The sequence below is a fragment of the Lissotriton vulgaris genome, chromosome 11 (assembly GCF_964263255.1).
Source record: "Lissotriton vulgaris chromosome 11, aLisVul1.2, whole genome shotgun sequence".
Classification (NCBI taxonomy): Eukaryota; Metazoa; Chordata; class Amphibia; order Caudata; family Salamandridae; genus Lissotriton; species Lissotriton vulgaris.
The window spans coordinates 10,306,978-10,331,880 of record NC_141699.1 but is presented as its reverse complement, the minus strand read 5'-3'; the positions used below and the strand labels follow the sequence as shown (position 1 = coordinate 10,331,880).

The 24,903-nt window shown below is 45.6% G+C and overlaps 1 protein-coding gene across 2 annotated transcripts in view; it reads left to right on the top strand.

Annotated features, from left to right (window-relative positions):
* EP400 (E1A binding protein p400) overlaps nt 1-23,655 on the top strand; it is a 657,563-nt gene extending 633,908 nt beyond the window's left edge. For both annotated transcript variants that reach the window (XM_086942653.1, XM_086942654.1), the window contains 2 exons: nt 1,017-1,094; nt 19,907-23,655. In XM_086942653.1, the coding sequence (XP_086798779.1) occupies nt 1,017-1,094; nt 19,907-20,194 (366 nt within the window). In that variant the 3' untranslated portion in view covers nt 20,195-23,655. The remainder of the gene's footprint in view (nt 1-1,016; nt 1,095-19,906) is intronic.
* Nucleotides 23,656-24,903: the final 1,248 nt, after the last annotated feature.

Below are 24,903 nucleotides of genomic sequence, written 5' to 3'. Positions count from 1 at the left end.
GGCAGGTTCCTTGAATGCCAGGGCAAACGAACTCAGCTGCAGGTGCATGATGGATCACAAATGGCGTTGTCAGTCGGAAGTGACGCAAGGTCTCTTTCAACATTGAGGAGAGCCTTGGTTAGATCTATTCGCCACCGCAGAGAACGCGCAATGTCATCTCTTCTGCACGTTGGAATATCCAAGGCGGCACTCACTCGGCGGTGCTTTTCGTCACGGGTGGAGCTGCGGTCTATTGTACGCCTTTCTGTCTTTACCACTTCTACCCAGAGTGCTGAAGAAGATTAGGCGCGACCGGGCCCAAGTCATTCTTGTGGCCCCGGACTGGGCTTGAAGAGTTTGGTATCCCGGGCTACTCAGTGTGAGCATGGATCCCCTAATCCAACTGCCTCTTCGGGAGGATCTTCTGTTGCAGCAGCAGGGGACGGTCTTCCACCCGAACCTATCCAGCCTTCACCTACATGCCTGGAGATTGAGTGGCGACAGTTGATTCCATTTGACTTGCCTCCTGAAGTATGTGATATTGTTCTGGCAGCCAGGCGTCCCTCCACTAAATCGGTATATGCCTGCAGGTGGAACAAATTTGTGGCATGGTGCACAGCAAAGGCTGTGGACCTTCATTCTGCCCCTCTTTCAGAAGTCGTTTTGTTTGTACTGATATCAATTTTGTTGTATATTCTAGCTTGCAAGCCTGAAATACTTCCATATGTTTAGCTCTGTCATGTTCCTTTGTAGAATTAATATGTTTTAATTTCTTTGTGCAATTAAAAGAATCTGCCTATCAACGTTTTGTCAGAAGCAGCAATATGTGACAGCATCCGCTTTCAGAAAAGGCCACAACAGGAAGCTTTTCACACAGATTCGCATTTCAAGTGATTTAGAAGCCTGATTAAATTGTTCTATTTTAAGATATGTCATTTGTCTTGGCATTATTGCTGGCTGTTCATTAAAAATGGGTTTCCGTGTAAATGTAGTAATCTGGACTGTGCTAATATTACTTTTCTCTTCTCTCCTGAAAGGTGGCAAAGCTTCCTCAAGTGGTCCAGCAGCAAGCAACCGTGGCCAATATCCAGCAGATGGTATCTGCCCCCCAACAGGTAGGTGAAGTAGCAAGAGACCATTTCTAACGCCCAGCAGAGTTGTATTTGTAATCCAACTTATAGGTGTAGCTGCAAGCTATTTTGTTTACTACCCATCAGATGGTGCCTGCTCCAAGAAGGTAGGTGCAGTGCAAAGTGGCATTGGGCCTTGAGCTGCAGTTGATGTCTGCCCCTCCCCCGCAAGTAGGTGTTTATGTAGTAAACATTGTGGATGAGCTCTTTGTTGGACAGTATGTGTTATTTGGAACTGCCTCTGCAGTATTCAATGGGCTGGCTTAAAATGACTTTATGCACACATTTTCACCAGTTAAATCGTTCATTAAGTTTCCAAACTTCTTATTTTCCCTGATGTTCTTAAACAGTAATGAATATATTAATTAAGGACTTTAAAAGCACCTGGTTATTTCGAAGGAGTGTCCCCGTGCTAAGCAGTAGCATCCTGTCAGGGTCAGGAAAGTCAAGAGCAAGAAGGCTTCTAACTCTGTCTAAAGAGCCAGGTCTTCAAATTTTTGCAGAAACTTTTCTCAGACTGTTCGGCTTAGGTTGAGTGGAACAATGGTCCTACATAGATCCTACCTCACCCCACAGAGAATACATAGGATGTTCCCAGAGGTCCAACACTGCTGCCCCCGCTGCAAAGGCGATGAGGCGGACTTTATCCATATGCTATGGACCTGCCTCGTATACTAGATTATTGGACTGGCGTTCAACATTCCCTGGGAGAAGCCACACATATAACCGTTCAGGACAATGCCCTAGAGGCTCCGTAGACGCACCAAAGCACAGAAAGTCAAACAACGTTTTCTGGACCTTGCCCTTCTACTAGCTATTAGGGCCTTCACTATGAGATGGAAATCCCATTGATGCCCGACATTGTCCAGCTGGCAAAATTATATGAGTGGTGCTGAGAGCACGGCGCTTAGAAGAGAGGAGGCAAGAGGGTTACGGAAACAGCCAATCTCTATGGAATGTTCGAGGAATTCAAGCAATTAGATCTAATCCCTGCACAAAACACTCCCATGCAATAATCTACTGTCACTCCTTATGGAAACATAGCTAGACCCACACAGACCCCAGTCTACATACCACAGATTACAGACAGAGTAGGACACACAGTACCACGTTCATAACCATATCAGGTGACCATATGACTCGGAAACTGCAGACCAGGAGGGAGGGAACGGGAGGTGGGAGGGGACCAGTTAAAAAGTTAGAGTTAGTCTAAACATAAACATGCTTGGTATTACTGATCTCAATGTAATATTATTGGCTGCTTATATAAACATACGTCTCATACCGCACAGGCGGACGACAGACGAACATTTGTAACCAGAAGTTATATCATGGCCAAATATGTATTATGTATACGTTGGAAACAACAAAAACAAAATACCTTATGTATCAAAACGGTCCTACTTTTATGCTGATAAGGTTTTTCAATAAAGTATGTTTTTTAAAAAAAAGTCTTGGGTTGAGTGGCATGGAGTTTCAAAACTTGGCTGCACAAAGACCAAAGGAGCACCCTCCCAGTTGTGCACGATGTACTCTGGGAATCACTGCCAGCGCTGGTTCTCCAGAGCTAAGTACTCTGGTAGGAGTGTAAGCATGCCGATCCCTGGGGCACTCCCTGCTGTAATGGGATAATGAGAGAAAGTGCCCTCTTTCTGCATGGGAGCCTCCACTTTTTGCTGAACTGCTTATGTACTTTGACTGAGTGTGCCCTGGGCTCCTGCCAATCGGATACCGAGCGCCTATGTTCTTTCTCTAAAACTGCATTGAAGACCATACGCAATTGACACTCTCTGGCCACAGCTCAGTCCCTGGGAAATGGTATCACAGGTACCCAGGGCACTGTGACCCGGGATGGCCTCTAAGGGCTGCAGCACTTATTGTGCCACCCTTAGAGGCCCTGTACCTTTACATTTACATACTGCCTTTGCAGGCTGTGTGTTTTGCGTGCAGAACAAAGTGAGTAGTTGACATGGTACACATCCCATTGTAAGTGCAGTTCTGCCATTAAGAGTATATGGTGCTGGGAGTTTGTCATTACGACCTCCGCAGTACTATAATGGCTGCACTGAACACTGAGAAGTTTGTTATAAAACTTCTCAGCACATTAAACCTACACTGATGCCAGTGTGGGATTTAATGAAAAATGCACACAGAGGGCATCTTAGAGATTCCCCCTGAAAAACTAACTATCACTGGTGTTAAACCTGAGTGGCTGCTTTTAGCTGCCACCACCAGACATGTTTCTGGACTTCTGGGTCGGGAGCCTGTTTCTCTTTGGGGGCCTGAAGCAATGCACATCCTGGAACTAAGTGCCAGGCCTCCTCCCCCCAGGATGGACAGGGTCCACAAAGGGAAAGCTTCAAAGGCTTGCTATCTTTGTGAGCTTTTCCAGGCCTTTTGCTGCCCCCAGCAACTGGTCCCCACCGGTTCTGACCCCCACTTTGGGCGGGAGAACCGGCAGAAAAACTAAGTGAGGTGTGCTCTCCTCTACCAACTCCACCCCTCAGGTGGGGGAAGCACAGCTCTCAGTCCCCGCCATCTTGCAGGTGGGGGGACCCAGCCAACCAGGGTGAGGCTTATGCTCCCCTCCCACTGGAGGGTGGCATAATAGGGTGTGTACCCACCCCAGGGAAGGGAAATGTTGGTCTCAACTTTTTACCTACTCGTAATGCCCCTAAATCTAGCATTTAGGAGCACCCCTGAACCTTGCTTCTCAGTCAAGAAACTACAAGAAGAAAAGAAGGACTGAACAGCTGTGCCGCAGCTAAGAAGAGGAAGACGCCCACTGACTTTTACCCAGTCCTACCAGCCCTTCCCCACCTCGGACCTGCAGAAGCAAAACTCGGTGTGTCTTGCAGCCAGCAGCCTCGATAACACAGAGGACCTGCCCTGCCTTCAAAAGAAGAGACTCTGCCTCCCCTGAACACCAGATGTGTTCACCCACAGACTTCAGGTCCGGCAGAGTCTGCACCCGACGCCCACGGCCCAAGTTTGAATGGCCCAACACCACAAGGAGGTCTCCCCGGCGATCCTGACCCGAGCTGCCCCAGTGCCGCTGAGGGTGCAACTTTTGTGCTGGCTTGAACCCCCATTTGCCCTTAGCTTAACACCAGGAGATTTGCTCCCATAACCAAGTGGCCTGCTTGTAAGCAGCCTCCAACCGGAGGTCCCCATCCCCCATTGGATAACAGTTGGCCTTGACCCTGGGGGACACCTGAGTCTACCCCTAGAATGCCAACTCCCACAACCAAATGCTTACATTTGAACCAATAACCCTATTTTCCTCCATAGGATCTCATTGACTATTTTTCTGTGAAAAGTTTCTAAGTGTGAAGTTGGAAAATCTATAAAAGTCTCTAAACCTGTAACAAAATAACCAAAAACGCTTTTACTTACTTGTTTACAGGAGATGTCCCAGTGTAGTATCCAGGTATACTGCACCATGTAAGAAAAGTAATCTGTAAAGTAATCTACTTAACATTCTACTGAAAAGCCAATACAAAGTATATTTACAATATTTAAAAGCGTTGCATTACTAGTAGTTCTACTGTAATCAAACCAAAAATGTGTATACAACTGCAATACAAACTGTATTATTACTGCAAAGTACTTATCACTTATCTGTGCCAGGCTTGCTTGGTTCTAGGAAATAAAATAACTAAAAGAATATTTTTAGAGAAAACCAATTGGTCTGAAGTTCAGTCTTCAAGTGTGTGATATCATTTGCTGATTGAGTGTGTACAACAAATGCTTAACACTACCTTCTGATAAAGCCATACTGCTCGCCCACACTACCACAAATAGAGAGTAAGTTGCTATCTACTTTTACCTCTGCCTACCTTTGGGGTCCCACTGGACTCTGTGCACACAATACCTCACTTTGTTGTAGTATATACAGAGCCAGCTTCCTTCACTCAGTCAATGTCCTACTCCTGAGAGCTTGGTAGTCCAAGCTTCGACATCCCACGGTGCGTTCCCTTTCCACCCCCACCCCCCTTTCCCTTTCCCTCCCCCGGACATGGAATCCAGGAGGCTGAACGCACTTGGGAAGAGGTTTCCTTCTGCCAGCATGGCATTGAGGATCGGGGAACACTGCATGCGTTTCAGGCCGTTTCTCACACTTCCTTTGGGAAATGGCGGTGCAAGTGCTGCCACACGTCCCGGAGGAGGCCCGGGCTCTGCTCTCTCAGGCAGTGCAAGATTGGAGAGATGCAGCAATGTTCACCATTAGGTGTAGTTTGGATACAACTGGCTCCCTAGGAAGAGTGGTTTTGTTAACTATGACCTTGCGGCGCCAGACCTGGCTAAGAACATCTGGCTTCTCGGGGATGTCCATGCCAAGCTCATGGACATGCCCTTCGATGGGACTCGTCTCTTTAGAGATAAGGCAGACTCTGTGCTGGAGCAGTTTAAGGATTCTCTGGGTACGGCCAGGTACTTGGGCCTTTCGGGACTCCTCGCCCTTAGGCCGCCCTTCTCTCTTTTCATGGTACTGGAAGGGCTTTTCAACCACTTTAGCCATACTCTAGCCACTGTCCTGAACAGACTTCCCAAGTTGTGTGAGGACGCGGTGCATTCCAACCTTGTGGGAATGGTAGCCAGATGTCGTCCACCACCCATCCTGTGACAGCTGCAGGCTCTAAGCCTTCCTAATTTGGTTCTGCAAGACCATAAGTGTCCTGTTGGAAGGAGAATTGAACTTCATTGCCTCCACTGTTGGTCCATAACATCGGACAAATGGGTCGGTTATTCCTTCCCCTTTTGTATCATGGTTCCCTCTTTTACCGCCATCTCAAGAATGGCTGGCTGATGATCATCTTGTTTTGCTCAGAGAGGAAGTTGCAGTTCTCCTGACCAAGAGGGCTATAGAGAGGGTTCCAATTTCAGACGTAGGCCGTGGTTGTTATTCCTGTTACTTTCTCATACCTAAAAAGAACAAAGGTCTTCGTCCTATTCTAGATCTTTGGACCTTCAAACTCCTCCTTAAAAAGGAGACATTCAAGATGCTCATATTGGCTCAGGTCTTGTCCGCCCTAGACCAAGAACACTAGATGGTAGCATTGGACTTTCCACACCAATCCTGCTAGCCCACAAGTGCTTCCTGTGGTTCAAGATGGGCCATGAGTACTTTCAGTTCACTGTGCTACTTTTTTTTTTTGCTGAGTTTTATGTAGCGCGAACTTGACCCTAATCGGATATCAGAGCACTTTACATAGCACCAGTTACGTTACATGAAGACACACATTCATTTTTGTTAGGCACGGGGAGATTAAGTGATTTGCCCAGAGTCTCAGGATGTTTCGCGTCGTTACCGAGACTCAACCCAGATCCCCAGGTCCAAGGTCGAGCGCCCTAGTCGTTAGTCCAACTCTTCTTGGCCTTACCAGCGACCCTTGGGTGTTCACCAAGGTGATGGTGGTGACTGCAGCTAACCTGCGCAGGCTGGGGGTTCCAGTCTTCCCCTACCTCGATGACTGGCTGTTGAAGGCCTCCTCGCCCCAGACTGTTGTTTCCCACCGCCAGACTACAGCGGACCTTCTGCATTTGCTGGTGTTCACTATAAATGTGCCAGTCACACCTGACTCCATCTCAGACTCTTCCTTTAATCGGAGCTGTTCTGGACACAGTGAAGTTTCTGGCTTATCCTCCCAAGCAGCAGGTCTAGGATATTCAGTTCATGATGCTGATTTTTCGGCCTCTTTCCCATATTTCATTGAGAATGACTGAGGCTGCTGGAGCTCATGGCCTATTGCATTCTGTTGATTAATCACGCCAGATGGAGTATCTGGGCTCAGCCCTGGAACCTCAAGTTCCAGTGGGCACAGCATCAGGGAAACTTCTCCTACATTGTCCAGATCTTGGAGGGAACTGAAAAAGACCTGCAGTGGTGGCTAACGAACCGCGATTAGGTCAGAGGCAGACCCATCTCCCTTCCCCAACCAGATCTCACAGTAGTGACAGATGCACCACTACTTGGGTTGCCTGGCCATTTGGGAGAGGTGGAGATCAGAGGACTCTGATCTCTGTCAGAGTCGGGCAGTACTTCAACTTGTCGGAGCTTTAGGCAATCGACTAGCTTTGAAATAATTTGTTCCGTCTATCAAGGGGAAGTTGGTGCAGGTTTTCATAGACTACATGACTGCCATGTGCTGTTGCAACAAGCAGGGTGGTGTGGGTTTGTGGACTCTTTGTCAGGAGACCCTCAGTACATGGTTGAAACAGCAGGGCATAACCTTGGAGGTTCAACACCTGGCGTGTTCCCTGAACCCCAGGGCAGACAAAGTCAGCAGTTGATGCCTGGTGGATCATGAATGGCGTCTCCAGATGGTGGCGCAAGGTCTCTTTCAACAGTGATGAGAGCCTTGGTTCGATCTGGTCGCCTCCTAAGAGAACGCGCAATGTCAGCAGTATTGCGCTTTGGGGTTTCCCAGGCGGACGTTGCTCGGCAACTCTTTTAATTGCAAGTGGAGCTCAGGCATCCTTTCCACCCGTACCACTTCTGCCCAGAGTTCTTAAGAAGATCAAGAACAACTGGGCACAAGTCATTCTTCTGGCTCTGGACTGGGTATGGAGAGTCTGGTATCCTGAGCTTCTTAGAATGAGAATCGATCCTCCAATTAGGCTGCCCCTTTGGGAGGATCTTCTGTTGCAGCAGCAGGGGAGGGTCCTCGTCAGGTCAACTCTCCGCCTACTTACGTGGAGATTGAGTGGCGAGTGTTAATAGCTTTTGATCTTCCTCCCGAAGTCTGTAAAGTTATATTGGCTGCCAGGTGCCCCCCCCCCCCCCCCCCCCCCCCCCAGAATAGTATATGCCTGCCATTGGCAAAAGTTTGTAAAATATTGTATATGAAGGTCTATTGATCTTCTTGCTGTTTCTCTTTCTGAAATTCTTCTGTTTATTCTTACCCTTGTCCAGAAGGGCTCTACTCTGTACGCTGTCAATGGTTATCTTTCTGCTCTGTCAGCTTTCCTGCGGCTGCCTGACCAACTCTCACTGTTCAAGTTCCCTATTGTAGATAGGTTAATGAAATGGCTTGTACATATGTTTCCCCCTAAGGCATTCACAGTGGGTTCTCAACCTAGTTCTCACATTTCTCATGTGCTCTCCTTTTGAGCCGCTACATAATTGTCCCTTCCAGTTGCTTACTATCAAAACAGCATGTTCGAGGCATATGAGCTGCAGATTGCACACTGTGCATAGATCGCCACCTAGTGTTGGGTTCGGATGTTTTGCAGTTTGTTGTTGTCCTGAAAAGTTCTTTGGAAGTCACTAGATAGGTGACTCCTCCTTTGGACCACATTGCGCATGGGCATCTGCTCCATCCTCAGATAGTTTTTTTCCGCCATCGAGCTCAGATGTGTTTCCTGCTCTCCGGTTTGGAACGGAATTTCCTTCGGCGCGCAATCCTCACCAGTTCGACGGTATTGTTTCGATCGCGTTCCACATCAACGCGATTCTTCACCAAGTCTTCGATTCCGGTCGTTGACGAAGGCCTTCGGGCCTACCTAGGCCGTACTTTCTGGCTCATGGAAAGGACGCCATTCAAGAAGTGTCCTCGATGTGGGTCGAAGTTTCCCCACACCCACCTACATGAGGTGTGCAACCTTTGCCTCTCACTGGAGCACGAGGCCAAAGACTGTTCCGCTTGTGCCTCATTCCGCTCCAAGAAAATGATTTGGGATCGACGAGCTCGAAGAACTATGGCTCGCTCGTCCGCTTCGATCCCTGACGACATCTTCGAAGAGGGCGTCGACGTGCCAGAACACCAGCACGCCGAAGAGAGTAGCAGCTCCTCAGATGCCGAAGACTCCGACGTCGAGGACATCACTCTAGCACAACGGATCGTAAGTAAGACCATGTACCCCAACCCTTCCTCAACACCCTCAAAAAAGGCTTCGGTCACAACCTCACCTCCGGGCCCAGGTGCACACCGAGAGACTGCTTCGCACCCCCCGCCTTCAGACCCGGCAAAGAAGCCTACTAAGCCTTCAGGCGGCTCGGGCTCGAGCCAGCCTATTCCCGGTGCCAATCCTATACCGACACCGAAGAAGAAGCCATCTTCCTCAACCACGCCGACAGTTGGAGTGTGGAGAAGTGTGGCTCAATGGTTAGTACTAAACAGAACAAATGCCAATAATGTTATCTTCAATACCTGTTATTCGTCACAGCACATTGAAATGGAATCAAATGTGGGTTCTAAGACTAGTAGTTCAGGCTGATTAAATCAGTGTTTTATTATTTTCACTTTAAATACATCTGTGAATTACTTGATGCAACTTTAAACAATTTCTTTGATCCCTCTAATCAAAAAACATTATATACAAATGAATAATAAATACAATTGTACACATTCCAAATATTTACAACACATTCATTATTTCCCAATCAATCCATTCATTCCACATTCACTCAGTGACTCTAACAAACATAAGGAAAGATTATCTATTTACATGAAGCATACAAAACACCATAAACAATACTTTTTTGAAATTATGTGTTTTCAACAAAAATGTTAATCATTTGAGATCTATTGGCGTATAAACTGGCGGTCTACACGTTTCGAACTCCTAATAGGTTGGGAGTTCTCATCAGGACCTCATAACTCCTAGTGAAGAGGAATTTCAAAAATCAGCTGGAAACTCTACAGCGGTCTCTTCAGTGATTTCATGCCCAGTAGTGCTTTTTGGCTCAATGGTTAGAGCGGCAGACCCTGATGCAGAGGTCTGGCCCAGGACCAGGGTTCAATTCCCGCCTCAGCAGGTCTTGGGCTCAATTTCCTCGGACCTGATAATTCTCGCCTCAGTGCCTATTCTAATCGTGAGTCCCACTCTGCAACTCTGGGCAATAGCTTGCTTAATCTCCACAAAGGCCCCAACAGCTCTGGGATGCCTGGCTTCACCTTGGGGGTGCACAGGAGTGGACATTTCACAGGGAAAAGCCAGGAAGGGTTCCACAGCGGTATGCGTACAGCGCCAGGAAACCCCGGTTGGGCTATAAGTGCGCTTTACAAGTACAAATTAATTTCATTTTATTTCAGTTGCTCCGACACCTAATCACAAGGCGCCGAAGACTGGCACCGACTCATCGATGCCAAAACCGCACTTGGAGCCAAGTAAAAACCACCTAAAGCTCCAGATTCACACACTTCGGAGCCGAAAAAACACCTGGAACCGAAAAAACAGGTTCCGGTAAAAGACATTTCAAAAGGGTACACTTCTAAACGAAAAGACCCAAGACCAGCTACCGACTCAGTGCTGAAAAAACATACGGAGCCGAAGACTTCGATGCCAAAGGATCTGCCCTACTCAGAAGAACTTTTCACACCAGATCCTAATCAGAAAACTCTTGTAAAGGATCCTAAGACTGGTTAATTGACTCTTAGCTCCATGAAGAGACCACTTGAGGCGCCAGCCCCACCTCCTCCAAAGAAGAGAGACATTGCAACCTCTCCATTAAGGGTCCCTTCTTCACCACCTTCCCCTACTATTCCCCCACCTACACCTCCTCCACCACATCATTCACCTTCACCATCCACTAATCCAGACGATGATGTAGACACAGACTCTGATGACACAGTTGGGGGTTCACATGACCCAGCAGGGACTAATAGTCCCCCCTCAGTCACCTAATCCATGGGATGATTACAACACCCCTGATGTGCCTTACGTCCCACAAGATGACATATACCCTTCCAGACCTTCCCCACCAGAGGACACAAAGTTTTAACCTACTAGTCCAAAGAGCTGCCCAGTATCACAGGGTGGACTTGCACACTGATGCAGTGGTATTAGACACTTTTGATAACAGACAACGGTCTACTGCCATTTTGCCAATGCTTAAAGGTGTCATCAAGCAGGCAACAGAGGTTTTTAAGGATTCTGTCAGGGCTCAACCCTCGTATTGAGAAAAAATAGAAAGCTGCCCCTACAGATCCAGTTTACATTAAAGGTCCAGCACCATTAGATTTTTTAGTAATGTCTAATGCACGTAAACGTGCTAATTATCAGACATCAGGTGAGGCCTCGCCACCAGACAAAGAATCTAAGCTTCTTGATGCCTCCGGCAAACGAACAGCGTCACAAGCAGCTAACATCTGGCGCATTGCCAACACCCAAGCGTTGCTGGCAAGATTTGACAGGGCACATTATGATGAACTAGAGTCCATAATGCAGAATCTACCAGACAAATACAAGAATAGTGCCAATGAACTTATACAGGAAGGTAAAAACATTACTAATACTTCCATTCGTTGTGCCCTAGATGCTGCAGACACCGCCTCAAGGGCAATCAATACCAGTATTCTACGTAGACATGCCTGGCTACGTATTTCAGGTTTTAAACCTGAGGTACAAAACTCCATCCTTAATCATCCATTTGAGGAGACACATTTATTTGACCCAATTGTTGACGTGTCTTTAGAAAAAATGAAAAAAGACACTGATACAGCAAAATCTATGGGAGCCTTGCAGCAGCAAGCTCCCAGATGTTCTTTTCGTTGCTCATCATACAGAGGCAACTCAAGAGGCTACTCCTCCTAAAGTCCCTCCATTTCTTACAAAACCCCTAGCCAATCCACATTCACTGAGGGCTACCAGAGAAGGGGTTGTAGGGGTAACAACAACAAAGGCAGAGGCAAGACTAACCACTCCCGCTCTGTCTTCACCCCTACCCAATGACTTTCTTCCCCTCCCCCCCCCCCCCCCCCCCCAACATTCCACTCCTGTGGGGGGAAGACTGCAACAATTCCTTCCTGCCTTGACCAACATCACATCAGACAGGTGGGTGCGACAAATTATTCAGGTTACTGTCTAGAACTAACATCTACCCCCCCAAATATACCACCCAAACAGCGTCCAATGTCAAAAGAACATCTATTACTGTTAAAGCAAGAAGTAGTGTCTCTGCTAGAAAAAAGTGCATTAGAACCAGTTCCTCTGCACCAACAAAACAAAGGGGTTTACTCTCTATATTTTCTAATTCCAAAAAAGGACGTCTCTCTAAGGCCTATTCTGGACCTCAGACCGCTAAACATATAGATACAGTCAGACCATTTTGACATGGTCACACTCCAACAAGTCCTTCCGTTCCTGCTACAAAACGACTTCCTTGCTACTCTAGATCTCAAGGACGCATACTTCCACATTCTCATTCACGAGGCTCACAGGAAGTATCTCAGATTTGTAATAGACGGGCAGCACTATCAATTCAAAGTACTCCCATTCGGGGTCACAGTAGCAGTAGTGGCAGCGCATTTACGAAGACGGCACATCCATGTCTTCCTGTACCTCGAAGACTGGCTCATAAAAGCAAACTCTTACAACCAATACGTGGAACACACTCATGCCACAATCCAACTGCTCCACAACTTGGGGTTCACAATAAATCACACTAAGTCCCATCTGCAACCATCCAAATTACAACAGTACCTCGGTGCCACAATAAACACCTCAACAGCACTAGCTTGTCCCACTCCAGCAAGGATAGCCAGCATGCAAACTCTTCTGACAAAGTTTCAGCAACAACACTCCCTTCCACCACGAGTGTTCATGCAACTCATAGGGATGATGGCCTCCTGTATTTTCATAGTGCCCCATGCAAGACTTCAAATGCGTCCTCTTCAAGAGTGTTTATCACGTCAATGGAACCAGGCTCAAGGTCAATTAACAGACCTAGTGTTGGTAGACGGTCGGACTCATCGCTCTCTGCAGTGGTGGAACACCAAAAACCTTTCCAAGGGACGACCGTTCCTAGAGCCAGTTCCTCAGATAATCTTGACTGCGGACGGATCGCTCTCCGACTGGGTGGGCCCACCTACTGCAACACACCATGCAAGGCAGGTGGACACCGCAACAAAAGTTACTCCACATCAATCATCTGGAGTTACTAGCAATATTCCTAGCACTAAAAGCTTTCCAAAAGCAAGTATCAAACAAAGCTGTGTTAGTCCACACGGACAACATGACAGCCATGTATTACATACAGAAGCAGGGAGGCACACACTCCCTGCAAGTCTCTCAACTAGCACAGGACATATGGCGATGGGCTTTACCTCAAAACATATTCCTTCTAGCCCAGCATGTTCCGGTAGTACAAAATACCATAGCGGATCTGTTAAGTCGTCAAACAAAACAGACCCACAAGTGGAAACTTCATATGCAAGTTCTTCAACCATTCTTTCAGATGTGGGGACAACCTCAGATAGACCTCTTTGCCACCCACGAAAACGCCAAATGCCCAAGCTTCGCCGCCAGAAATCCACACCCACTGTCCAAAGGCAATGCGATATGGATGAACTGGTCAAACAGATTTGCGTACGCTTTTCCACCACTACCACTCATGTCACTAGTAGTACGCAAACTACAGCAGCATTCTCTAACCCTCATCCTAGTTGCTCCAACATGGGCAGGCAGCCGTGGTACATCACACTGCTACAACTGTCTGTAGTACCGCACCAAAAATTGCACCTGTCTCCACACCTCTTGACACAGAACCGTGGAGAAATCAGACCCCCGGACCCAGCTCAGCTCAACCTTGCGATCTGGCTCCTCAAATCCTAGAATTGGGATATCTAAACCTTCCTCCAGATGGCATAAAAGAAGCTAGACGTCCAACCACTAGGGCATGTTATGCAGCCTAGTAGAAACGCTTTGTAATATATTGTCACAACACAATATTAATCCTCTAGACATGTCTATTCAACACATCATGGGATACCTACTACATCTCCACAGATGTAACTTAACCTACACGTCTATTAGGCTACATCTTGCTGCAATAGCAGCATATCTGCAAAACAGACAACATCTATCTCTGTTCAGAGTGCCTGCCATTAAAGCCTTTATGGAAGGCCTTAAAAGAATAATTCCTCCCAGAGTACCACCTTCACCTGTGTGGAATTTAAACGTTGTTCTCACACGGCTAATGGGGCCTCCCTTGGAACCCCTTCACAAATGTGAACTACAATTTTTATCGTGGAAAGTTGCGTTCCTAGTAGCTATTACTTCTCTACGGAGAGTTAGTGAACTACAAGCGCTAAGCATTCAAGAACCCTTCTTGCAAATGCATCATAATAAGGTAGTTCTACGTACTAATCAAAAATTCCTGCCCAAAGCCATTTTTCCCTTCCATCTCAATCAATCTGTGGAACTGCCTGTTTTCTTCTCGCAACCACAGACAGTAGCAGAAAGAGCTCTTCACCCTTTAGATGTCAAAAGAGCACTGCTATCCTACATCGAGAGAACACAACCCTTTCATAAAACAAAACTACTTTTTGTGTCTTTCTCACCACCACACAAGGGTAATCCCATTTCAAAATCTGGGATTGCTAGATGGATTGTCAAACGCATACAGATTTGTTAGCACAAAGCTAAACGTACGTTATCTGTTCCTCCTAAAACCCACTCTACAAGAAAGATAGGGGCTTCAATGGCATTTTTAGGGAACATTCCCCTAGATGACATCTGCAGAGCAGCTACATGGTCTACACCGCACACATTCACAAAACACTATTGTGTAGATGTGCAAACCAAACAACAAGCTAATGTGGGCCAGGGTGTTCTCAAAACATTATTCCAAACTTCTGCAACAGATACGGGTAGTCGCCGCTAAAGTTGGGTACTGCTGTACAATCTATGCACAGTGTGCAATCTGCAGCTCATATGCCTCGAACGGAAAATGCTACTTACCAGTATGCATCTCTTTTTGGGATGTAGAGCTGCAGAGTTGCACACCCCCACCCGCCTCCCCGGCTACCCTTCTCTGTTCCAGTATTTTCTTGATTAGATACAAATTACATGGGCATCCTTCCTTTTTCTTGAAAAACTCCATCATTTCCCTAATGGCGAAAAACAATCTGAGGATGGAGCCGATGCCCATGCGCAATGTGGTCCAAAGGAGGAGTCACCTATCTCGTGACTTCCAAAGAACTTTTCAGGACAACAACAATCTGCAAACATCCGGGCCCAACACTAGGTGGCGATCTATGCACAGTGTGCAACTCTGCAGCTCTACATGCCAAGAACAGATGCATACTGGTAAGTAGCATTTTCCTTCTAGTGGCTATTTCAAATGCCAGGAGGGTGAGTGAGCTGCAGACTTTATCATCCAAGCCTTCCTATCTCATGAAATTGCCGGATTAGTTGGTGCTTCACGTCCAAGCCTCATGCCTTCCTACAGTGGTGACCCAGTTTCATCTGGGTCAGTATGGTCACAATGCTACCTTTTTTGCTCTTCATCTATCTAAGGAAGAGGAGCGTCTCCATCATCTGGACCAAAAAACAAGCATTGTCGTTCTGCCATGAGCATATAAGAGTTCCGGGGAGATGACCAACTCTTTGTGGGTTATGTGGGATCACAAAAGGGGCGTGCAGTGCAGAATCAAACTGTTTTGCATGGGTCGTTATCTGTATTAAGATCTGCTACACCCTGGCAAAGAAGCAGCCTCCCAAGGGCTTAAGGGCCCATTCCACCAGGGGGAAGGCTGCAACCACAGGGCTTGCTCGTGGTGTTCCAGTCCTGGATATCTGCCAGGCTGCAACGTGGGATTCACTTTGCATGTTGGCTAAACACTACTGCCTGGACAGTTGGGTCCGCAGGGAAAGGGATTTTGCCTGTTTGGTCATGCAGAACTTTCTAGTCTAGCAATCTGTCAGCATCCCACCACTAGGAAGTATGGCTTGGGTATCTATTCAAAGTTAAGGAATCTACAGCTAGACGTCTCAGATGAAGAAGTTACTTACCTTCGGTAATGCATTATCCGGTAGGGACAATATCTAGCTGCAGATTCAAGTCAAGTCAAGTCAAAAAATTTGTATAGCGCACTACATACCCAGAGGGTTTCAAGGCGCTTAGGAAGGGGAGGAGGATTATTTGTCAAATATCCACGTTTTAAGCTGCTTTCTGAAGGCTAGGTGATTCTGGGTTAGGCGAAGGTAGGCGGGGAGTGAGTTCCATGTTTTGGCAGCCAGGTATGAAAAGGATCTGCCTCCCATGGTGGTCTTGTTGATGCGAGGTACAGTGGCGAAGGCTTGGCTGGAAGAGCGAAGTTGGCGGGAGGGGGTGTAGAAGGATAGTCGAGAGTTGAGGCAGTCTGGTCCGATGTCGTAGAGTGATTTGTGTGCGTGGGTAAGCAGTCGGAAAGTGATCCTCTTATTGACGGGAAGCCAGTGGAGGTCTTTAAGGGGACCAGAGATGTGTTCGTTGCGTGGGATGTCTAATATGAGCCTGGCTGAGGCGTTTTGGATTCGTTGTAGTTTCTTCTGGAGTTTAGCGGTGGTACCTGCGTAGAGGGTGTTTCCGTAGTCCAGTCGGCTCGTGACTAGAGCGTGGGTGACTGTTTTCCTTGTTTCGGAGGGGATCCAGCGAAATGTTTTTCTGAGCATGCGAAGAATGTTAAAGCAGGAAGAGGATACGGCGTTAACTTGTTTGTTCATTGAGAGAGAAGAATCCAGGATAACGCCAAGGTTCCGTGCGTGGTCTGTTGGTGTGGGTGCTTTTCCGAGGGCAACCGGCCACCAGGAGTCGTCCCATGCAGAGGGGGATGTACCTAAGATGAGGACTTCTGTTTTGTCTGAGTTCAGTTTCAGACGGCTTTGTTTCATCCATTCGGCGACTTCTTTCATTCCTTCGTGTAGGTTAGTTTTGGCGGTGCTGGGGTCCTTGGTGAGAGAAAGGATCCTTGCAGACCCACTCATGCCTCCTTGCTCTGGTACTCATTTACAGGGCTAGGGTTGCTCCCTTTTCAGGGCCTAGTTTTGACACACACTAGTCAGTTCACTTAATGGGTTTGCGCTTTTGGCGTGGAAAAAATGGAAAGTAACTGATGTCCGCACACCTGGGTGGCACCAATATAGGTGACCGTGACATCACGACTGGCGCCGATCACGTCCCGCATAGCCTTACGGAGCCATCATACTGCGTGCAGGGGTACTGGTGATGCAAAGGTTTCTGGAGCCAGACTGATGCCTGGAAAATTCAAAAGTAAGGAATCAGCAGCTAGATATTGTCTCCACAAGATAATGCGTTACCGAAGGGGAGAGAATGTAGCCTTACTGCTAGATAGCTAGGGAACCGGGTTAGAGTCTCGGCAGCGATGCTCAACATCCTGTGATTCTGGGCAAATCACTTAATCTCTCCGTGCCTAACAAAAATGAATGTCTTTTTCTGTAACTGTAACGAAACTGGTGCTCATGTAAAGTGCTCTGATACCCAATGTCTCGGGTCTAGTTCGCGCTATATAAAACTCTAATTTTGTTTTCAGAAAATTCACTTGTTCTTTACGTATTCCCAACAAACCTAGGGGATCATTTTATTTCCTCATGTGTTTTGGAATAAAGCTGCCATTTATGATTATAGTCATGCTACTCATAAGCTGCTAGGTGTCAAACAGTACTAGAACATTTTAGATTAGTAATTTATGTTGTGTTCCTATTTATGGAATCATCTATTCCAGGAGTGCCAACTGTCAATAATGTCCTCCCCCCATGGCACTCTACTCTTTTGGTTTTAAAACCGGAGCTATATATCCAACACAATCCATGTGTATAGAAGGTAAAGCTACATCTGTTATAATAAAAACACATCCTATTACATCCAAGCATTAAACATTCTTTTAAGGAGCTTGCCCAGCCTCATTGGGGGCAGTGGGAGCACCGGTTCACATGTGCTTGCCAAAATCATCCACATTTTAGTTACAGTGTGGCCATAACTCACTCATTCTTATAATCCCCTCTGCAGCGTGATGGAGCCAAATCGTAAAAGGAAAAAGAACCAACTTATATTGTCAAGCGGTATACCGGCAAACAGCACATATGTTAGGAGTATATGATCAGCGTGCATGATTATTAGCATTTAAGTGCCACTCATACATTGATATTCAAGTTAGGTCACTGTACTGGTTCACCATCCTCTGTTAAGTACGTAAGATACCTTCTATTAAAGGTAATGCTCTGGGGTTACTCTAAGGTATTTTAGTCTTTCTGGATCCTATCTTGTCCAATAGGTTTTATCAAGAACCCTCTTATAATGAGGTGGAGTCTGCCCTGGTAGTACCATCTTACTGGGGTGGGATGAGGTCGCAGATAAGAATTGCCGCATCCAGTGGGTGAGGCTTCCTCGTTGAATGTAATTGGCACTCTGTGCTAAATTATGTATCCCCTTGAACTTTAAAGTAGGGGGTTTCAGTTTTTTCCCTTGTGGGGACCAAAATTGGCCTAACACTGTCTGGCCATCGCTTTTTGGTGGATTTATCTTGAAGTGTTTGTGGAGGGCATGTGGTGGCGTTCCTCCTCATCTCCCTTTGTGTTAGTATTCGCCCTTTTCACCTGAGTCAGTCCATCACCCTTCTGACCTTCTACCCCCACCATGGATGAGGAGAGCGGTTACATAGGTTGGATTTTAGTTGGGCTGTCAACTACTACTTGGACTGCACCAAGGACATATATGACTGCTCCTTATGGGGTACTGTTGTGCCAAGAAACGCAAAGCGGTGCAGAAGCGAACTCTGTCCAGCTGTATCATCCTCTGTATCAAGACTGGTTATGCTTTGGTATGGAAGTACCCTCCAGAAGGGATCAGGCCAGATCCACCAGAGCCAAATCGATCACTTCTGCTCTTGCCAGTGGAGTTCTGATCGCAGACATCTTCAAGGCAGCTGTGTTGACATACTGACACACCTTCAGCCAGCATTACTGCCTGGATTCCGAAGTGCATAGAGACAGCCACTACGCCAGATTCGTGTCGCAGGATTTCCTCATCTAACCTTAACCTTTCATCAACCCTTCTCCTGAAAAGGGTGGTGCTATAAAATCTACTCTCCAAGTGGGAAATCTGCAAGTAGAAGTATCAGTCGAAAGAAAAAGTTTCGCTGCCGTAAAATCTTTCTGGTCGATACTGTATCTACCTGTAGAATCCTCACCTACCCGCCCACCTGCCTGTTTGATGGATGTGTTTAGGGAAAATAATAAAGATCCCCAAATATTTTATTTTGGGACTGCACTACTCAGTGTTGATGTCAGTCCATCTGCTCACCTTAAAGGCTTGGGGGGGAAAAACGATGGAAACTGATATTGCTGCTCCAGGGTGGGTGCTATATGGCTTTGGTGACATCTGACGCCACTTCCGACGTCCGTATAAAGCCCACACCCCATACCGGCAGCAAGAAAACTATGAAGTTTCCAGATCCAGTCTGATGCCTGGAATTGCCCCACAGTGGAGTCAGCTGCAGGTTGATGGAGTATCATTAAAAGTAAGCTGTCCGCTTACTTTATTGATCTTTTAGGTATTCTATAAGCTTCCATGCACCCATCTCCTGAAACCTGTAATTCAGAATTACCTAGCAAATCATTCCCTTTTTAGTCTCTTAAAAGTTGAATAGATGTAATGGCCAGACCTTAACAAAGGCGCAAAGAATATCTGTTAAAGTGAAAAAGAAAAGTCAGATTTTTATAATTGCCATCTTTTTTGGGTCCTGCTGCTGAGTTCTAACCTGTTGGATCCAAAAAACCTTTGACTTTCACATTTGTTCATTTGCATTTGGGGTTGAATTTCAGAGGCTTTTCTAACTTCATTTGCGCATACAAGGCAGAAGGTACCACAGTGTCTTATTCTTCCCATCACTTCTGAGTACTATTTACTTGTGAAAAATAGAGCCACCTTAGCAGCAGTTCAACTATTCATTTGTTATGAACTGGTATTGTGATTGTGCATGTTGGATAAATACTTCACTTAAGCTGTGGAAAGAAGCATTGTTCCATGGATGGGACGACCAATTAATCTCATCTTTCTACATCTCTTCCAGGTTCAGCAACAAACTGTGACATTCTCTCCGACTACAACAGCTGGTCAGCAGGTGCAGGTAATCCCAGCCGGCTCTGCTGCAGCACAGGTGGTCCAGCAGAAGTTCATGCAACAGCAAGCAGCAGCTGCTGCTGCAGCGGCTGCAGCAGCATCAGCGGCATCTTCCCAGATTCAGGGGCCAACCCTTCAGGGCCCATCACAGGCAACTGTGGACACACAAAACCAGCAATTGAAACTGCCTGTCAGGACACCGACTGTTCGGTTAAAAGCTCCTACTAAGCCCAGTTGAACTTTTTGTAAGGCAATCTGGGGCGTACGTTGTTTTTCTTTGGCTGCACACGTACAAAGACTTTGGCAGCTAGATGATCTGAAGTTGGACTTCAACAGGAGACAGTACATGTTTGTGTGTACATATGTGTGTGTGTTTGTAAGTGACCTGCGTTGTACTCCACTGGACGCCTGATTCTTGTATACATGGGTGCAGCAACACTGATCAGTATTTAACAGTGCCTGACTTCATCAGCAGTAAGAACTGGTCCAGAACTCTTCACAGTAGAAATGCTGTCTAGCATCTTGCAGCCAGTGGCGTCCTGTATGGCTGGGCGCAGTTGTCACTGTGTCACCATGCTTGTGACTGAAAGACCATCTCTTCATACACTGGAGTTCATTTCTCCTGCAATGTTTAAATGTCAAACATTTGTTTAACTGTGCATTAAACGTCTTTTTTTTATTTTAAAAAAAAATATATTGATATTTTTTATCAGTCACTTCTTGACCGTAACAAATCCTTTAATAAAACTAACAACATATTTTTCTCATTCTAGGAAGTACTTAAGCTGTTACTGAATTGTTAAGATCTCTTAATGAATCTTGCCTGAGTCGAGGGTCAATCAGGCTAGTAGTAGATACTAAAGCATTGGCTCGTGAGTTCAGTTTGTGAGATTCAATCTCTACCGTTATCCCTCCATTCAAGCAACTTCAACGAGTCACAAAACTGTGGTCATTGAACTCTCAGCCACGCACCTTAACCCCTTTCCCTCTGTGTTTCATCATAAAAGGAATCTTAAAATATCAGAAATCCCCCTTGTATCCAAACACAGCTGTTTCAGAAATGCAGGCTGTTCCTGTTACTGCTGCCGACCAATGGAATGTTTGAAGTTCACTTCTGCATTTGCCACTCATTCGTTGACAGAAGGCGAGAGTAGTTCGAAGAAGGATATTAGTGTGTCGGGAGAAGGGGTCCGTTGGTTAAAGGAGAATGCCAGTGTGTCTAGATGTGCCTATCAGAAGCCCTGTGTTTTGGTAAATCTGATTTTCATTGTCTGTGTATACTGAAATTGTATAATTGTAAAAGGGCATGGTGGGTAAATTTCCTTGTGAGCCTATAATATGGGTTCCTTCCTGTGCCTGCAAGCTAAAGGACATTGTGCTATTTTTTGACACATCAGGTCATGGTGTAACTTTATCTGCTAAGAATTTATCATAGTTACAGAATAGGATCAGAAAAGACTTTGTAGGCCTTTGATCATTGTAGAACCAATAAAAATTAAAATTATTTACCCTTTGGAGAGTGATAGAAGTTCCAGGCTCTTTGGATAGCGCTGTTTTACGCCCTTATCCTTCCTATTTGTTTCAATGACTTGGTGTTCCTTCCACTCTAAGGCAAGGAATTACCCCTTACTGTCCTGACCACTTACTATCCAAGGTCCCCAGAACTGCAGGGCTTAGTATTCCCAGTAATAATGCAGCACTTGTACAACAATATTATTATTTTGTGGGTCACATATAGACGTTCTGGCGTCAGTAGTCACATAATTAAATAATTCATGACCAAGCAAATTGTTTTAGGTACTCTTTCTAATAAAACATTAAAGGAACTTCCAGGTGCTTTTCTTTCTAAGAAAATACTCATTGCTGATGCATGCAACTGTGTCCGATATAGTTAAAGTTAGAGAAAAACATTAGATAGGTTCACAGTTAAATACCATTTTAAAATCTTTCAGTGGACTATTATTTGCCAAAAGAGTTCCTCATCCAATTTAGAGATGGATGCAATTCTGTTTTTTGGCTCAGAATCTTGGACAGAGAAGGAAGAAGCAGCACTCAGTTGTTGTAGATGCTGAAACCTAACTGAGGAGGAATTTACAGCCTCTAATAGCTGTGGATGAAAAGTCCTTAAAAGGGAGAACGTGGCAGTAACTGCTAATTCTGGACAAGAGCTTAGATTGAAGGCTAGTTTTGACCCCACCTACCATCATGCAAACCACCTCCAGCAATTACTCAATTGGTTTGATGTAATCACGTAAACTCTGTACAATGAAAGAAGTTTTTAATTTCATAAAACATTGTCAAATATCTCAGATTTGTTGATATGATCGTATACTTTTGTCATAGCAGACATGGGAAGATGAGGTCGATGTGCCGTCTGACCGTTGCTTTTCGAAGTAATGGTCTGTGCTCGAAGAGGTTCGGAGACAGGCTGTAGGGTGGTCGAGCAGGCTTCTTCAGTTAAAAGGATGGGATGTAACCAAATGCATCCACTTCGTTTCAGACAGTGGAATGTTATCCAACCAATGGTTTGAAACTCCTATTGAAATGTATCATTCTATCCTATGATTGCCCATCGGCTGGACGAGCGTAACTTGCTCACGTGAGTAGGTCATTTAGCACAAGAGTTTCTTTACTTGAGTAGCCCATGGACTGGGACAGTTTGTTGCTTTCTGTAGTTCATTGTCTGAAGTAGCCCATTGCCTGATGATCATTTACTTGCTCATTGGCTTAAAGATTGGTTTGTATTGCTTACTGGCTGAGCGAGCTTATTGGCCAGATAGCATGTGGGTTGAGTTAATTTGTAATCTGGGTAGGCCATGGGCTGGAGGTGGCAGTTGGCGGGGTAGCTGGTTTACTTGGGTAGTCCATTAGTTTGGGTAGCCCATTGATTTGGGGTGGATCGTTTACTTCAGGTATGGTTATCACGACTTTATATTCAGGGTAGGTTGTTCAAATGCAGCTTAGAACAGTGACCAGCAAACATTAACATCTGGTCGGCATCTTAGACAATAACGCAATAGGCTTCAACTATCCATTACCTGGCGGGCAATTTTCAGCAAGTTCCACATTCTCCTTCATACTTCTCACCCAACAGAGGCCGAGGCACTGAGATTTCAATAATTCTGAATTATCCACTTTATGTATTTTAATTAGAGCAGGAGTGGGAGGACTATTGAAAACATCCTTTGTTGATAGTTCCATATTTTGGTCTTGTTCAATGAATGTCTTTTCATGCTGTCATTGCAACACCTTTCAAGAGCACTAAATCGAATCTGTAAAGAAGTGAACAAAATTAAGTGGTATACAGAAACAAAAGATGCCCTGTTTCCCGTCCAAATCCGCTAAGTTATATTTTCTATTTGTCAGAAAATTATGCAAGCTTTGACCAAGCCCAGAACTTTGTAGGTACAAATTGATGTGTTAATTGAAGTTCTTTACAGAACGGCTATGGAGTAGACTGGTGTGTGTATCGTCCACGTGTTGTTCAAAGTGTATGTCTTTTGGGGTCACTTTGAGTAGATGTTTACCTTTGTAAGTAGGCGTACCTCGATAGTTATGTCTTGTTAATATACAACTAAAACGTTCTGAAATGTAAATATTTTGTAAACAGGCGCATTTGTACTTACTAAGTATACTTTTCGGTAGCACTGATGTATCCAACCAAATTGATGGAATATTAAAGTGTCAATATTTATACAATTGCCATAAATACAGGCTTTTCTTTCTTTGGACTGTGCTATATTTTCTCTGATGTTGTTTTTTGTCAAACTACCAGCTAATTGTGATATGTCATGTATGTGGCACCTGCAATATTTGACTAATTTAATCATTTGTGTAGAGAACCTTGAAACAAAAGTAGCACCTCTCCAACATGTAAACATGAGAATAGCATGTGCTCATTGTGGGTAAAAGAGTGGGTGTGATTCATGGAAGTCACACCTCCCTCCATTCCTAATTGTGTGAATTTTGAAAAAAATGTCTGTGGTTGGGAGGATTTCCTTGGTGGAAGTTGACTCTTGGGTCAAACACTGAATCTATATCACATGACGATTTTTATGAAATTCCACCTTCGCAAATTGACTTCTCATGGTTCTGGCCTGCCTCTGTTGTAGGTGAAGTCCACCCATAAGTTTGCGTGGGGTACCATTTTCAATAGGACAAGTGTGGGTAGACTGGATGGTAGGATATGGTGAAGGCATCAATATTTGGTCTTTCACTGTAACTGAGAAAATAGTGTGCTTAGCTGTGTAGCTGTAGATCACATGCGTTGCACATTCCTGCTATATAGTGTTGAGCTGGAAATGTTACAACTTAAAAAAAAAAAATTCTTTCAGTTTCAAGATGACTTGCGATATGTACCCGGAAACACACAAATCCCCTTAGATTGTGTTTTTTTCTGCTATTAAGTTCAGACATTTGGTGTTGGAGGATCTGGACTCAGTTGGTTCAAATGTGGAGTTCAACTTACTGCTGTCAACTGCTTCAATATCAAATCATCAGAAGATTCTGGCTCTAGGTTTACGAAAATGACTCCGCTTGGGATGGAAAAGTCATTCGTATGGTAATAAATGTGAACTTCTGCCTTGATTGCCCCAGCTGCTGTCATATCTGGATCCTTGGTAACATTATTTGGTCGTGGGGGTCGAACACGGATCATGGGTGCACGGTTTGTCCCAAGGTTGTCCCACGGATTCTGGTTTTACTAATCCCGGAAGGGATGTTCAATGTGCTTCCCTCTTGGGAGTGACGGGTTACTGCCCTATCCAAAGTAGCACAAGCAACGTGATGGTGGCCTACTACCGTTTTAAGTTATCCATAGTATGACCAGGCCTTGTTACCCGTGTCATTTAAAGTTCTACTGCTGTGTGCTTAGCTCCTTCTTGTCCTACATCAGGTTGAACTTGGTGCCGGATGGTGCTTGGTTGTCTGCATGTGCACACCGAATGT